Source organism: Typopeltis vanoorti, chromosome 11, assembly GCF_054136105.1.
Source record: "Typopeltis vanoorti isolate ZY-2024b chromosome 11, IOZ_Tvanoo_1.0, whole genome shotgun sequence".
Classification (NCBI taxonomy): Eukaryota; Metazoa; Arthropoda; class Arachnida; order Uropygi; family Thelyphonidae; genus Typopeltis; species Typopeltis vanoorti.
Window position 1 is genome coordinate 80,735,138 of NC_143559.1, and position 18,178 is coordinate 80,753,315.

General features: G+C 34.6%; 1 protein-coding gene across 1 annotated transcript in view; it reads left to right on the forward strand.

Annotated features, from left to right (window-relative positions):
• Positions 1-18,178, forward strand: part of LOC150101782 (rhomboid-related protein 2-like) — a 124,727-nt gene that overhangs the window by 75,485 nt on the left and 31,064 nt on the right. The window contains exons 5-6 of the mRNA XM_090399907.1: positions 11,112-11,224; positions 17,566-17,666. Of these exons, the coding sequence (XP_090256033.1) occupies positions 11,112-11,224; positions 17,566-17,666 (214 nt within the window). The remainder of the gene's footprint in view (positions 1-11,111; positions 11,225-17,565; positions 17,667-18,178) is intronic.

The following is an 18,178-nucleotide window of genomic DNA, read 5'->3' on the forward strand; positions in this document are numbered from 1 at the left end:
TTATCAGATCTTATATTTCTATCCTCTAAGGCACTTTGTACCATATCAATCCACCTATATCTTGGTCTTCCTCTGGGTCGTTTTCCTGCCAACCTGGCAGAGAACACTTGTTTTGCTAATCTTTCCTCTCCCATTCTATTTAAGTGACCATACCACCTGAGATTAGCTCTGCTAATGCATTCCTGGATGCTGACAATGTCAAGTTCTTTCCTAATATCCCCATTTTTAATATGATATTGCCATTGATGCCATCTGTTCACGCCTCTAATCTTTCTCAGGACTCTCATATCTGCAGTCTCTAGTCTTTAGTCAAGTGTTTTACTTCTGACCCAGCTCTCAGATCCATAAGTTAAAACTGGTTTGAATACTGTCTTGTATACAGCTAATTTAGTGTTCCGACTAATTTCTCTCTTATTCCATATGAATTTATTCAATTGGCTTCCCACCATACCAGCTTTGCTGATTCTGTTGTCTATTTCTATATTTAATTTACCATCTTCAGTAAAAATCATGCCAAAGTAGCTGAAATGTTTCACTTGTTCCACAGGTTCTCCATTCACAACACAGTTGACATTTTCAATGATTCTACCTATTTTCATTGTCTTTGTCTTTTTATTGCTGACCTTCATACCATGTTTATTACAACAGCTATTCAATTTAGTCAGAGAATCTTGCAGACTTGTAGCAGATTTATTTAGAAGTATAACATCATCCGCATAAAGCAAAGAGCTGACATTAACATCTCCAATTTTGATATCAGTTTTTGATATGTATATAAAGTCAATATCAACAGTCCCTGATTACGAACGCATGATGAAAGGGACAGGAAGATTTGGAGCTTCCCTGGAGAGCATTCGAAGTAAATACAATTAACCACTGCTTTGAAATGAAACATATGAATAAGCAATATTTACTAATATTCGTTAAGCGCCGAAATACGCAGGAAGCAAAGTTTGTGAACCAACACCAATGTATGAATTTTTCCATTAAAATATAAAAAATAACAAAAAAGAAATAATAAATAATAAAAGTTAAATACATTTCTTTTAAAATAAAAAAAAAATCTACTTAATCTTAAAACATTTTAAATTTGTTTTCATTATTTCACGGCCCCCCTCAACAAAACCTACGGCCCCCAGTTTGGGAAGCGCTGTACTAGAAGACTGAAAGATTCATAGTATTGTACCATATTCAGCTCAGAATAAGATATTTCATTAAAACTATGGCAACATGACTGAACAGAACTAGCTGTTGATTTATCAAACAATTAAAACTAATGAGTATATGTAAGTCAGCTTATCATACTATACCATTACTTATTGCTTTTATCTCATCTTCTTTTTTCCCTCTTTTACCTTGCGGTGTCGAGGGTTTATTAATCATTAAACCTTAAACCGTTCACAGGATAAGGCGGTCATCCCTATGCCTTGGTGTATCCTATGTCCATAGTGTTGAGTTCTCAAGGCTGGTTTGCCTGCTTTGCAGAATGAAAAACCCCAGGATAAACTTGGGGAAAACCCTACTGTCCATGCCCAAGACTGGCTAACTTGGCTATGGCTGAGGAAAATCCTTCAGCTCCTCACGGCATTGACAACAATTGAACCTAGGACACTCCTTTCCCAGGCATATGGTTGCGAAGCACACAGCCACTAGGCTAACCGTGCAGACTTATCTCATATATACACACATTATCTATGATATAAGGTATTTAGAACATGTAATACCTAAAAATAAATTTATTTTTATAGAATTACCAAAAAACAGTACAGATCTTGTCCTATATAGAACACACCACTGCCAGAAAATGAGAAACCCTATCTCCTACAGATTAAAATGAGGAAATTATACAAATGTGAATTAAACAAATCCCAAGAAGAAAAATCTTTGGTCTCAAATTTTGAGTAATTTGTTAAAACTGAAACTGGGTTTTCTTTTGTAAGAACTAATGCAGGATTACATTTTGCAAATAGTGCTTGCATTTTTGTTAGATAATGGAACTTGTTCTCTCACATACTCTCATATGTGGTATTCATTAGTTGCAAATTTGAAAATAAAATCCATCCACCATCATGTACAACATGATTAGAGAGAAAGTTTGAAACCCAGTTGCAGAAAACATGCTGTAAGATAAAATCTTGCGTAAATAGGCCTATGAACCAAACCCATTCATACCTTAAATGCAGTAAAGTGCATTTCTCAAAACTTTTTATGGTATTGAAATTGTTTTTATCCAAAAGTGGATAAAATAAGCAAGAAAGTTCTATTTTGATCAGTTATTGGCAGAATCTTTGCTGACAGTTAGTTGAAATTTTAAGACAGCATTAGCAGTTGACTCTCAGAACATCTGACAGTAATTTGATGATAAATTTGTTGTCCTTAGGATTAGGTTAAGATGAGCCAATTCCTTATTGCACTGGTATTTATCCTGCAGGATAAATACCAGTGGAATCTTTGTAATAGTTGAATGAATATCATCAAGATCATGTGTTATATTGAGTTTTTTTCATCAAAAGAGGTGTTGAATCTTGTGAATTTGGAATGGCAACAAGACATTTATTGAGATCGTTAGTGCAAGTGGAGGAAAAATGAAAAGCTAGAAGATTGGCTAGAAGAAGTGTTGGTAACAATCCAATAGAACCATTAGAGGACCAAAGGAAGTTGAAGCAATAATGGAAAAAGGTTACAGCTAATATTTTCAGCAAGGAACCAAAGAACATAACTTTCTTTATACGCGATTTTTTTTTTTTTTTTTTGGCAAAAGGTTTAGCTAAAGGATGAAAATTTAAAGGGAAACAAGGAATGTTTTTTTACCCGATAAGAATTATTTCAGTGAATTCAGTGCAGATATTTGGATCAGAAGATTAGAAACAGTAATCCAGTTGGGGAAATAAAGTAAAGAAATTTTGTTCCTCTCACTTGGCATTCTTATAATGCCAGATAATATATGGTTGTGTGATATTGCTTCATGGAAGAAGAAATGAACAAAGGTTGTAATATGAATTGCCAAGAGGACAGACAATGTCTACAGTATACTGGTGAGGAAGAGATCAAATATCTTTGCAGGCTTGTTAGAATTGTGGCCTTAATTTCACCCACTGTGTTAGTGGAACTGGGGAGATTTAAAAAAAAAAATTACTAAATGACATACTATTTGGAAAGTAGGACAAGCTAAAATTAATATTTAATGAAATCAAAAACTTCAATTGTGCATTACAGTATTAGACAACAAAACAAAAAGTGAATTTGACAAAAAATAAATAGTTATCCAAAGGTCTTCAAAAAAAAAAAGATTCTAAATTATCTAACACTTTTAGAAAGTGAAACTTCAAGTGTTTAACTGGTGGAACTGATGATACAATCCTGCACAGAATTTGGCACACCATGTCCTCAATCAGCATTAACCAGAACTTACTGCTGATTACAAAGAGTGCTGCTAATGTTGTGCTCCATGCATTTTATTCTTAATCTTTGTTGAATGTGTGTCTTTAAGTGCCTTGGATGAATGCTAGCCTGAGATACTGAAATGTCAACATGTAAGTAATTAATTTAGTTAGTAAATTATCTTCATTCCTGTTCCATATAGTTTTTGTTTCAGAAACTTCATTATGAAGCACTGCAACAGCTATGGAAATATAACATTATAAAATGCGATCAAGTTACTTAAACATAATATTTCCTTAGTAAATCCATCCTGTTTTTAATTCTGTCAACCCATTTCTGTATGTGAGCTCTTGCCAACTCTTCTAAAATCTTCAGACCACCACTCCAGAGATACTAATAGGTTACCAGTTAGACACATCAGTCTCTCTGTCATCCTTGTACAATGTGATTATCATGCTTCCTTTCTCCTTCCTGTGGAATCACCTCCTGTGCTGAGACTCATATTATACAGCCAGTTCAGCTGAACACTTAGCATCCATGCTGAAATATCATCAGCCCCTCTATTGCCAAATTCTTATTTTATACAACAACTTTAATTCCTCCTCATACACTTGGGTTTCTTTGTCTAGTGTAGATAGCATTGAGCTCCATGTTTGCATACACTAGGTTGATGGCTCTTAGCAAAATAGACACTCCTGAACAGTCTTTTGCATCTGCTGCTCACATACCATAATGAAAGACTTAATTTTGATTGTCTTTACTTGCAAAGCCAATTTCTTTTCATACTCAGGTGTAGCTTTCTGTACCTAAGCCTTTCTATGTATAGAAAGGCTTAATGTGGCAACACCAAAAGAGGCAAAAATAAGTTAATTTATTGAACTTACTAATATTTCACTGGCTTTCTATCCAATTATAACTGTGACAAGTACACAGGCTCTCTTGGTGTTTATACTGTAAAGTTCTATTATGAATTTTTATACAATGCTTGTACCTTCACCTTATAATTTTCATAACTGACATCCTTATGCACCACCCTGTATTCCTTCAACATAATCTTATTCTTAGGAATCTCTTGCTTAATAAGATTGTGCATCCATTTCACTCCTATTCTGTTTATTTTTCAAATTCCAGATCCACATTCCACATGCAGTTAAGTTTGTTTTTTAATGTATTCCATGTGCCAATATTATTCCCAATATTATTAGCAACCAATACCTCGATACCAGACTCAGTACTCTTTTTCAGTTGGTCGCAATCAGGTCAAACACTCTTTGACCTAGTTTCTTTTTCTGTCACATGTTCTTTGAGGAAGTTGTCTCACAATAGTTGTCTCACATTCTTCTGATGAGATTTTGCTGTTAATCAATAAGTGGTTGAATAATTAGTCAACCATGATTATTCATAGTTTCCATTGGGTTGATTTGGTGATGCATTTCATTGTCACCATAACTGACTCACTAGGTCTGTAACAGCACCCCACCATGCATTTGATCTGGTTAGATCAAATGCATGGTGGGAAGCTTTAAACTCACTGCTACATAGAAAATTTTTACTAATATTGTGTTCATAGCTTTCTTTCCTGACTGGGCTCCAATCAACCATTCATTTTATTTATTTATTTTACATAATCCAGAAACCCTGCTCTAGACCAAACATGGACCTTTTTCATATCACTTCAGGCATCCAGTAAGTGAGACAGTAGTCTGACACCAAGCAATGAAATTATCTCCTGCCTAAAGACGTTCACAAACATCCATGTCCACACTGGAATTTAAACTCTGTCTATTGCTGGGATAGTGGGTATGCTAACTACCTGGCCAATGAGGTTAACAAAAACTATTTGAACTATCCATTCCAACTTCTGATTATTTCAAACAGTTCATTCTCCAGAACTAGATCAGATTAACTCACTGTATACAGATGTTTTTTGCATTCTTTTTTTCAACTTATCCTTTCACATTCCTTTATGAGAGAGAGTGCAAGTAAACTGCAGATTTGTCATTTTCCAGGTTCGTTAATAAGTGTGAATATGCAGGTAAGAATTTTGTTGGAGAGAATGTATTCATGTTTTTGATTAAATCAGTACCAAAGAAATGTATATGAAATCTTGGTAGTGGTTATGTTTTAAACCAGTGCTTCCCAAACTTCTGAATGTCAGGGCCCCCTTTGGAAAAATTAAAATATTTCATGGCCCCCTTCAAAAAAAAAAATCGTAATATACACATATATTATTATAATATTTATTGTATTTATATTCAATACAAAACATACACAGCGAATATCGCAAAAATCAAATGCAAATATTACATTTTTTGCATCTTACATATGCATTTGACATGGCACATTATCTCATATTTTTATATAGATAGATATATTGTTATTGTACATTTGCAGTACAAGCACATGAAACATAAAACGATTAGTAATAAAGAAAGAATTAAAAACATAAAAGAAGTTTAATAACAATTTAATGTGATGGATGTGTTTCAATACTGCTACACCAATATCAGGTGAAATATTTGAAACTGCAATTCTTAGATTTCTGCTTTGAAATGAAACTTATGTGAATAACCATATATTTACTAATATTCATTAAGCGCCGAAACGCAGGAAGCAAAATTTGTGAACCAAAATGTGCGATTTTTTTTTTCCATTAAAATATAAAAAATAACAAAAAAGGAATAATAAATAATAAAAATTAAATATGTTTCTTTTAAGATAAAAAAAAAATCTACTTAGTCTTAAAACATTTTCAATTTGTTTTCGTTATTTCACGGCCCCCCCCTCAACAAAATCTACGGGCTTCAAAACTGTGAAATCTACGGATTTCACAGTTTGGGAAGCGCTGTTTTAAACAGTGCAATATAGAGGTAACTTAGAAAAAATTTGCAATTTCCTAAGTCAATTTCAATTATATCAAAGCAAAAAAACTTGATTTGCCTACTTGTTATAATAAAATTTATTATTTCTGATGGTACAGGAAATGTAAATTTGTCTCTACTCATACACTTTCAAATTCCAGTATCACTATCAGTTTTGCATTGTATAGAACAGATTTCCTAAGCCACAAAACAACCCTGACCAATCTCTTTCAGCTATCTGTCCAGGCATTAAGATATCTAACCTCAGAACCACTCATTGGTTTAGATGTTTTGTCTAACACACACTTGCAACATATTGCAATAGTAACTGCAATTTGCTTAAAGATAAAATGTGGGTGGATAATAAATGGCTTGACTTATTGGTCTCTACACCTATAAGATGCATGAGGCCACAAGTTTAGCATGCCATCCTCTACAGTCCAGTGCTGCTTCTCTTGCTCTCCCCCAGCTCGACCATCCTAGTTTGTTTCATTCTTTGATTACTATCCGATGCCATGTCATTTTGGGTCTTCCCCCTTCTTCCTTTTACCATCAGGTGCCCATGTCAATGCTATTGTGTGTTCTGATGTTGGCATTCTCAATACATGGCCTATCCATGTCCATCTGTGTTTCTTTAACTCTATTGTAATGGGTTTGTTTTTGGTTTTGTTGTAAATTTCAATATTTGAGATTTTATTTGGTCAGTAAATTTTGAGAATTCTGTGAAGACATTTTGTTTGGAAGGTATCTATTTTATTTTCTTATTGTTTGGTTAATTTCCATGATTCACTTCCATAAAGTAATACAGATTTAACAGTTGACTTAAAAATTTGCACCTTTAAGTTTGTTTTTATATTGAATGATTTCCAAATTTTCTGTAAAGTTTTAAATGCATAGCAAGATTTATTTATTCTTATTGCAATGTCTTCGTTGGTACCACCTTCCGTGTTGACAGTTGCTCCGAGGTAATTAAAAGGGTTTGTCACTTCTACTCGATTTCCATTTAGAAAGATTGGGTCATTCTTTGTACTGCTGATTTTTAATATTTTGGTTTTCTTCTCATTGATGTGTAAGCCTATTTGTTTAGCAGTTTCCTCTCACTTTGCTGTCTTAATTTTCATGTCTTCAAATCTACTGTAGATGATAGTAGTACAATGCCATCAGCATAGTCCAAATCTTCTAATGTGGTATCAGTGTTCCATCTTATTCCAGTTTTCAGGGTATGCCGCATTATCCAATCTATGACAATGGTGAAAAGTGTTCTAGACATGACACAACCTTGCTTAACACCAGCTTTGATGTAAAAACTTTCGGAAACTGTTCCATTTAATAGAATTTGACCTTTACTTCCATCATACAAATCTTTTATAATATTTATTATTTTGCCAGGAAATCCATAAATTTTCAGGATTTTCCATAGACATTCTCTATGCTGTCGAAAGCTTTGGCAAAATCAATAAAATTGAGATACATAGTTGAATTTAGTTCAACACTCTGTTCAATTATGTTTCTAAGAATAAAAATTTGATTCATTGTGCTTCTTCCATTTCTAAAGCCTGCTTGTTCTATTCTCAGAATTTTCTCAGTGCTATTTTTTATTCTATTTATTATGATTCTAGTGAAGATCTTTGATGGTACTGACAATAGACTGATTCCTCTCCAATTGGTGCATTCTGTAAGATCACCTTTTTTTTGGAATTTTGACTGTTTGTGATTCTTTCCAGGTACTCGGAAAACCTTCTCAGATGCCCAGATGATATTAAACAGTTTATACAGTATAGTTGCTGATGTTTTTAGGTCAGCTTTGAACAGTTCAGCACTAATGTTATCATTTCCACTTACTTTTCTATTCTTCTGCCTGTGATTGCTTCCATGATTTCTTTCACTGTGATCTTTCCCATGTTTACATGAAATTTGAATTGATTTGGTATCTCTTTGAAAGGGGATTCGATACTTGGATTTATAGAATCATGTTTAACATTTTAATAATTCTTCAAAGTACTCTTTCATCTTTGTTGGACTTCTTGCTCTTGAGTTAGTAGCTTATCTTTAACCCTGCATTCATTCATCTGATAGGTTCCTCCGAGGAACCTATCAGTTTATAATTTTATAAACTTCTCCAAGATTTCCGGTATCATTTGCTCTCTGAGCATCCTCAGCCAGCAGTTGATAGTAGTTTCTCTTGTCATTTCTGGAGAGCGCTTTATCATCTTATGTACTTCTTGATATTTCTTCTGATATTCTCCATGTAATCTTTCTGATTTGCAGTTGTTTATTTTCTCTTTTATCTTCTTTCTTCAATTAGTTTTAATGCATTTCCTGTAATCCATTCTTTGTGTGACTTCCCACTTGTCACTCCTAAAATATCTTCTGCAGTTTTATTGAAAGCTTCTTTACACTTTTCCCAGTTGGCTTCAATCTTATTTTCCTCATCATTTTCATTTGATTCTCCAAAAACTGAGAATCTGTCCTTCAGTTCATTGGTAAATTTCTCTTTATTTTCTTGTCCTTCAGTTTATCAATGTTATATATGTAATTTTCTTATTCTTTCTTAGTTTGAATTTCTTGCTAGTTTTAATTTAACTATTGTGGTTAGCAGAATGATCTGAAGCTGCATGAGCTCCTCTTTTAACCCTTACATCTTGTAATGTCCTCTTGAAAGTATTACATATAGCAATGTGATCAAGCTGGTTTTTTGTTTTCCGTCAGGGGGGGGGGAGATCCATGTTATTTTGTGAATTTTCTTATGTTTGAAGATACTACTTCCTATGATGAGGTTATTTAATTCACAGAAGGATGTAAAAAGTTCTCCATTTTCATTTTGTTCACCACTCACTTCGTTTCCTATAGCACGTTCATCTTCAGTCTTTCTTTTCCCTACTTTAGCATTCATGTCTTCCATCAAAATTAACAAGTCTTGTTTTAGGGACTTTATCAATCACTTTTTGGAGTTGATCATAGAATTGCTTTCTCCATTTCTTCGGCATCATTTGTGGGCATATACTTGTATGATGGTCAATTTCACGAATCTGGAGAAAAATCTAGCTTTAATTATTTGGTTATTTATTGGGTTCCATTTCATCAGACTTTTCCTTGCTTTCTCACTTACAATCATTGCAACTCTTTTCTCATGTCTTTTCATCATCTCTTGAATACATATGCAATATTTGTCGGTTGTTCTTATCTCACCAAAATCTGTCCATCTTGTTTCAGCAATTCCTAAGATATCAAGACCATATTTACTCATCTCGTTGACTATCTGCCTAGTTTTTCCAATTTGGTACATTTTGTGAATGTTCCATATTCCGATTTTAAGTTTAATTTTAGGGTGAGTGATTGACTTCATCCGCAAGTGAGGTTCCATAAGGCTTGGCTCCACCTGCATCATAGATGTTGGCTCCTCTCTAAAGTCCTGTAAATATTCATCTGTTGGGAGACCACAGGTCGTAGCACTCTGCCCCAAGGGATTTCTTGCTTCACTCATGGTTTCTGTAATCATGGGTGATTAGCCTGTCACTCAACCTTCCTCTTTTAACCGGGCTTAGGACCGGCATAGGGATGAGCATAAGCTCCACCTATGGCAGAGTTTGATACCCATCATTTACTTAAATATAAAGAGCCAACAGGCTTCATTTCAGCGATATAAACATTAATTAAATTAGGGGGACCATGTTATAGACAAAAATTTATGCATTGGAACATTAAAAGATTCAAATGTGATCAAAAGCTTATGACATAAATTCTGCCTAAATATAAATTGCTTTTGGTTAGAGTTCTATTCTGACACTACTTGAATTGCTGATTTTCATCAAGGAACTGAACTATTGCAATAGCTGATGTTTAAAAGTTATATATATATTTTTGTAGTGAACTTTTGATTAGTGTATAAATGTAATGAACATATAAAAGTAATTAAAGTTTCAATAAAAGGCAAATCTTTTTTTGTTTTGTTTTGTTTTGTTTTCTATTAGCTGGCAGAGTTTATACATCTTAATCATCATAATATCAAGCCAACCATAGACAAGGTTTATAATTTCATAAATAAGTGGTCACATTCAAAATGTTTAAGTTTTAATGTGCAAACATCGTATGCATACTTGATGATAATAGATATTTATTCCTCTCTCTTTTTTTTTAACAAGGGAAAGTAAGTAGCAAACAAAAGCAGAACAAATGAATGACAAGTAAAAATGGTTTTCAGTATGCATCACTAGGCTGTAGCACAATCTAGGATAATGATGATGATAGTACATATAATAGACAAGCATGTTTCATAGCTATGAAATAGCTACAAAAGCCATGCTCAAGGAGTGTACAGCTGTCAAACAGCATGCTGTTGTATTTCTCGTGAACAAGAGAATTTGCAAAGGACATTCATAAAGAAATGTATCCTATTTATAATGAGAAGTGTTTATGTGCAGCAGACAACTGGATTCAAAACTGAATTCATGACATTTCAGGGTGACCAGATCACTCTTTTCACCTTGTTGAGACTGCAACAGAAGCCACTGTGAAACAGGTAGAAGAACAAAAGAATTCTACACTACTGGTTTTGAAAGAATGATAAAGTGATGGAACAAGCACATAAATATTAAAGGGGATTATGTAGAGAAATAAATGTTTTTCCAAGGTTAGTATCTCACTTGTTTTATTTTTTATGACTATTTGTGACTGACTTACTGATTTTCCCTCGTAATAAGATCCATTTGCCAAGTCTGTTCCTTTCTTTATTAATTGTCATGCATATTTTAAGCAAACATTCTAAAAATTAAGTTTTGAATAATTTTATTGCTTTATTTTTTTCTTATTTCATATATTTTTCATTAATAATACATTAATTTTGTTTTTTTTTTTATATATACTTTCTAGAGCTGTCCACATTTTCTTCAATCTCTTAGTGCAATTAATTTTGGGAATTCCTTTGGAGTTGGTTCACAAATGGTGGAGAGTTGGACTTGTTTATATATTAGGTGTCTTAGCAGGTAAATACAAGAAAAATTTATTTCAGAGGCATACACTTAAAGGTCTATAAAATAATGTATTCACGTGATAATTTCTTTAACATTTTAAAATAAGCACCTGTCCTTTATTCAATCATTTTCATCAAAATTGTTGCCCACAGAGGTACTTCAGATTCTGAGATATTCCTGTAGAGATATTTGGAGACTAGCATGTGAAATGTTGAACATTTCATATGTATCTGCTTGGAACTGATATTAATCTAGCTTACATTCCAGTTGGATTTGTTCAATTAAGAAATGTACTTTCCATTATTATTATTACGGGCGACTCCAGGGAGTCCTTAGACTCATCGAGGGAGGCCCTAAACATCATGTCCACTCAACTATTCGACATTCTCACAGTATCTATTATACCTTGCCTTGAACTCATTCACTGTCATAGCACCCACAACAGACTCTGGCAGCTTATTCCACTCATTTACCACTCTAAAAGTAAAGAACCCAGCTCTAACTCCCTTGCTAACCACACTCTTGCCCAGCTTCCATAGATATCCCCTAGTTCTCCCACCTCCAGTCCTGATTTCAAAAATATCTTCTGAATTAATCCTATAGAAACCTTTTAGCAATTTGAATGTCTCAATCATATCTCTCCTTTTCCGCTTATCAACTAATTTCTGCAACCCACAAATCTTCAACCTGTTCTTATAAGGTTCATTCCATGGACCTGCTATCATCTTGGTCACTCGCCTCTGGATCCTCTCCACCTCCTTCCCATTAAGAAGAAACCTCGGTGACCAAATCTGGGCACAGTAGTCGAGATGAGGTCTTATCAAGGCTCAGTAAAAAGGTACAATAACTTGCTTGTCTCTGCTTGTCAAAGTATTTTTCAACAACCAAGTGAGTTGATGAGCTGATTTAGCTACTTTTGCAATGTGCCCCCCAAACTTCATCTCCCTATCCACCAACACTCCCAAGTCCCTGGCCTCATAAATCTCCTGGAGTACAGTTCCACCAATGTGGTATACTGTTGCTAATCTTTTCAACCCAAAATGCATGACCTTATATTTTGTCACATTAAATTGACATCCATTCTCCTTAGCCCAGAATTCCAATCTATCCAAGTCTTCCTGCAAGATTTTGACATCTTCTGCATTCACTATTGCCCTACCTAACTTTGCATCATCAGCGAACAAATGAACTGTTCCTCTTAGATCCTTCCCTATGTTGTTAATGAACAAATTAAACAGCAATGGTCCAAGAACAGAACCCTGTGGCACACCACTAGTCACAGGCCATCTTTTGGACTCTACTCCTGAATAAACTACTCTCTGATATCTCTCCATCAACCACCCACCTATCCATCTCACCAACCCTATATCCATTCCCATATGTTGTAGTTTACGGATTAGAATTCCATGTGGTATCCTGTCAGATGCCTTAGCCAGATCCAGCAGTATCACTGTAAACCCATTACCCTTATCCAGTTCAGCCGTCACTGTGTTATAAAACTTGAGCAGGTTACTGAGGCATGATCTACCCTTCACAAAGCCATGCTGTACCCCGTACAATATTTCATTATCATCAATCCATTCCTGTTTTTTTCCCTTGACTACTTTCTCCAAGACCTTGACAACAACTTCTGCTATGCTGATTGGTCGGTAATTTGCAACAGTAGTCTTGGATCCTCCTTTATGCAGTGGAACTATTTTCCCCTCTTTCCACACCTTCGGGACTAAACCAGACCCAAGACTTAGATTAAATAACGTGGTCAAGGGCACAGATAATTCTTTAGCCACTTCACGTAAGACCTGTGCCGGTATACCATCCAATCCCACAGATGTATTCACATTAAGGTTCTGTAATAGACTATTCACCTCTACTTCATTCATCACAATTCCTGTATAAACTAATGGTTCCTTCATTTTTTCAATGTCACCACCTAAATGATATATTCTTGCAAAGTGCTTGCTCAGTAGTTCCACTATATTGACTGATTCAGTGACCTCCGCACCATCGTCATTCCTTAAAATCATTCTGGCGTGTACAGTTTTTTTTTTTTGCGTGCAGCATATTGAAAGAACTGTTTGGGATTCTCTTTAGCTTGCATAGCTAGTTTCCTTTCATAATCCGCTTTTGCTTTTTTTTTACCACACTCATTACCCTTCTGGCCTGCGCTTTATACCGTTTGTGTGCCTGCAGGTCACCTTAAATTCCCTCCACAGTTGTTTCTTTTTTTTGCAGCTCAAGCTTAATGGTGTTATTCATCTATTTAATCCCTACTTGTTTTATTATTTGCACCCTAGGTATCAATCAACCATAACTTCCTGTAACAATCAGCCATAACCTCCTGTAAATTCTCCTTGACCACTTTCCATGCTCTATCAACATCCAGCCTTTGCAGTTTTACATGCCATGGCACTGATCCAAGCAATCTCCTAAGCGTGTCATACTTGCCAGCATGGTAATTCCGCCTATACCCTGTCTTAATCGAAAATTCCACACTTTTAGCCACCTCCCAGGTCAAGACCTTATGATCACTCTCACCAATAGGCGGCAACATGGTCATATTCATTACAGTCAAATTCTCAGATGCTATTACCAGGTCAAGCACTCTCATACCTCTAGTATTTTCACTTAGATGCTGTCTTAGATAGTTATCCCTTAATAATTGAATAAAATCCATTTCCTTCCTCACATGTGTCCTCTTCTCCTTCCAATTAATGTTACCATAGTTGAAATCCCCCATAATAATTACCGTCCTTCCACTCATTTCTTCTATTTGCTTATGCATACTATCTCCACCATCTTTTCCCATCACCTGGTCTATAGCAGCACCCAATTGTATATTTTGTTCTGCTAGCCTCAATCTCACACCAAATGGCCTCAAATGTGCTCTTTTCTCTATCCTGCAATTCAACTTCTATTCTCCTTGGCTGCAGCTCCACATCTATCATCAATAACACTCCTCTCCCCCTCCATTTTATTCTCTCTGTCCCTCCTAAACACACTATAACCTGCACATTCTATCCTACTAACTATATCATCTTCTGTCAGCCATGTTTCACTAATGCTAATAACCCGTGGCCAGGAAGAGCCTATCAAGGCCAAAAATTCTTCCTTCTTGTTCCTAATACTCCTGGCATTAGTATACATGAAATGCAGCGGTCCCTTTGTCCCACCCCTATCTTGATGCGTTATTCTAACTATCCCATTCAGATTTCTTGTCCTTAGTACTGGCTCGGGTACATTATATACATTCTTACACTCAACTGTCTCACTGATGTCTGCATATCCACCCCCCCCTCCTTGGTAGTTCTAGTTTCCCTGGTTCTGCACATCCATTTTCACTTCATTCAGCAACACTTTTTCCAGTCTCCGCACACCAAATCCGTTCAAATGCAGGCCATCCATCTTGTATAAATCCTTTCACCCATCAAACTCATTCCACACATCCACGAATTCCACACCACACTGTCTACATAACCTACGCATAAAGTCATTTGCGATTATGGCCCTCCTTCTAAACTCCTCTCTGTCATACCGTGGCAACAGACTTACCATCCTAACTCTGCCACTCTTTTCTTTCGCTACCTTTAACAATACTTTAAAGTCCTCTCTCATAAAACATTTATCTCCTTTCAATTCATTCGTACCTGCCACAACTATCAATTCTTTCACCCTCTGTTTTTGCGCTCTAATACTCTCACTTACATCCTTAAATTTCGCACCCGATAAGTACAATTTAGTTAAACTCCCATCTATCACTCCTCTTAATAACGAGTCACCATACAACATTAATATGATAGAAAAAATAAAAATGGTGACATCCTCAAATGGACAAAGAAGAATGAATAGAAAGTGAGTATTCCTAGGATAAATAGCTTGAGAAAAAAATAACAAAAGGAGAGTAGGAAGAAAGTGGTATAATGATATTTGCTATAGTGAGTCATCTATCACCAAATGAATTTTAACTCATCTAAGAATTTACAGAACTATCATGAGATTCAACCAATTCATCTGTTTGGCTGTGAATACATTATAATTCCTTCCCATAATTTGACAATTAAGTCCTGCCTATTTCATCAATAGAAGTGGTCAAATGCACTTAAGTTTTCAGCAGTATGAGTAATCAGAGCATTAAACTCAAGGATGCTTCTGATCAGATAATCTGATTTTTTAAACTTTGTTTGAATTTGAAAAGCCAAACGGCTTTTTTTTTTTTTTTTTTGCGAGGTTGATATATATAACTTTTCCCCATTTCCTAACATGTAAATTCTCTTTCCCTATATGAAAATTTTATCCCCTTAACTTTGTTTGAATTTTTCGTCAGTACCATAGCTACAATAAAAGGAAACAACGTAAATGATAGTGACAATCAAAAAGAGATCTTAGAAATTTTAGCAATGAATTGAAATTAGTAATTAAAAGTATGGATAGCTGCAAAAATAACAAACATCATCAAATTCCTGAATATGTTCTCATGCAGTAACTTTTCCCCATTTCCTAACATGTAAATTCTCTTTCCCTATATGAATAATAATTCCAATTAATTAAGCCAAAAAAAAAAAAAATTTAAGGTGATTCATGTACAGTGGAATATTATATATGTAATTTTATTTTATAAAGTAACATGGATTTCCAGGCGATATGATACTAATGCTTGAATAGTGATAATAACCCTTGAAGTTTCAGAATTTATATCAAACTGGTGTAAGGTTTAAAATAATTAAAATAATAACGTCCTTATCCTTGGAAGTCTTAGCTATATAAAGCTTGAGGCTGTCTAGTTGATGTGCAACTGCAACTGAAGTTGGAGATCATGCAGTATTATTGTTTAGTGATTTGATTGTACATTTAACACTCGCTATAGCAAACAAACTACCAAAATCCCATAGGTACGTTGCTGTTCAAAAAGAAATTCACTGTAAATAAGTTAGCATAGAGGATTTGTGAGATTAAGGATACACAGAATATTTCAGCTGGAAAAAAAACTGTTGATCTCATAGGAAGTGCAGAACATTGGATTGTAATAGACTGCATTAACATTTGGAAATACTTTATTCAATCATACCTTACTTTACATTTCAAAATTATTGAATGACCATGTCGTCAGACTTATGAAAAATGCCAACAGCATTTATGTATATTTTTATATATAATCAGTTTCATTTCTCTTAATATATATTCTGTAGCTGTGCAAGCTTCATATGTTAAAAATGCAGTGCCATAACTAGTTTTCTAACGTTCTCTCTCTGCAACAAAATTTACATCCTTTTAAAGAAGTCTAGCTTTTGTAGTGCTCATCAGCACTTTTATCAAACACACTAAGCTTTTCCCCTCCCCAGTATGGTGATGCTAGTGCAAATGAGCTTTACCAATGGTTTTGCATTGCTTGCCAACCTCTGATACCTTGTAGATCAAAAAAGGAATGGCTACATGCATGGAGTGTTGACTGAACAATATAGATATAATTATTACTCTTACTGTGAAAAAGAAATTGAATTATTAAATTACACATAAAAGAAGAATGAGAAAAAATGAGAGATATTGTGGCAAAAGGAATAGTGAGCGAAAAATCAATAAAGAAAAGTAATGTTACTGCATAGGTTGATCATAGAAACATTTGTAATTAGTTCATTTTTCTAAAATGCCTGAAATTTTGAGACCTGGCTAGTTAGTGTAAAGTATGCAGTTTTGAAGAAATCTTCCTCTTTCGTTGTGTTCTTGTTTTAAAGTAACCTACCAGCTTGCAGTGGTTTGGTATTGTCTTTGATATTTTCTAGCATAAGCACAATACCTCAAAAAGTCAGCAACTTGCAAGTATCAGTGATAGTCATTCTCTGTCTGGAGTTATGAATACACTTAAAAAGTTTCATCATTGTTCTACCTGCTCAGCAGTCATATTTTCAGTATTTCTTTTTGAGTATTGATGCTATCATTTTTGAAAAGTTTAATTGTATTGTTTTGTTCTTCCATTATTTTAAGTTGAATGAAATTTATAAATACACTAATACTAGATTAGTGTATTTATAAAGTAGTTATTCTAAAATTGCAATTCAGTGTGCATATGATGTTTAATCATAACACCATAGTAACACTACTGTGATAGGGAAGAACCCATTCCATTGCTCCATGATTAAATGTAAGTTTCTCAAGTTATCTGACATATGATAGTAGTAATGTAATAGCACAGAGAGATAATGATGATGGTATTAAAAAAACCTCACTTCTTTGAAAGCACTCAATGTTGTTGCATAAAGATCCTGTTTTACCAAATAAATTTAGTAAAGTTTTGTTTTGCAAAATAGGAACTTTATGTAATGATTTAACCAGAAAGTAATTATTTTTGTTATTCCTCTTAGGATCATTAGGGTCATCGCTCTCTGATCCTGGAACTTTTTTGGCTGGAGCTTCTGGTGGAGTCTATGCTCTGATTGCAGCTCACTTAGCTAATGTGATCATTGTAAGTAATACAATTTAATAGTTTTGGTCATGCTATTGGAATAAAAAAAAAAGTGTAAAAACTTTAAATGTGTTCATTTAATGACCTAAGTATATATTAATTTTTTTTTTATTATTCATATGGGGTTTTCCTGTTCCTCCACCATCCCTTAGAACTGGTTGAGTCCTCCTACTGAGGGATTAAGTATGTGTATTTTATGACTGTAGACCCATGTCGGTGTGTGTGTGTGTGTGTGTGTGAGAGAGAGAGAGAGAGAGAGAGAGAGAGCTGGTTTGCCTGTTCTGAGGGATGAAAAACCAGAGTTTCTGGGTGAAAAAATCCTCTGTCTGTTTCAGACCTGCTAACTCACCTTTAGTTGAAAGAGACCAGTAAAGGTTCCTCCTCGTGTCATGAACGAGAATCGAATCCAGGTCTTTCCAACCAAAGAGCTTCATCTATTACCAACTGAGCTACAGAGGCTCATAGTAAAAAGTTGAAATAAAGTTAAGCTTTTCTATATATACAAACCAATA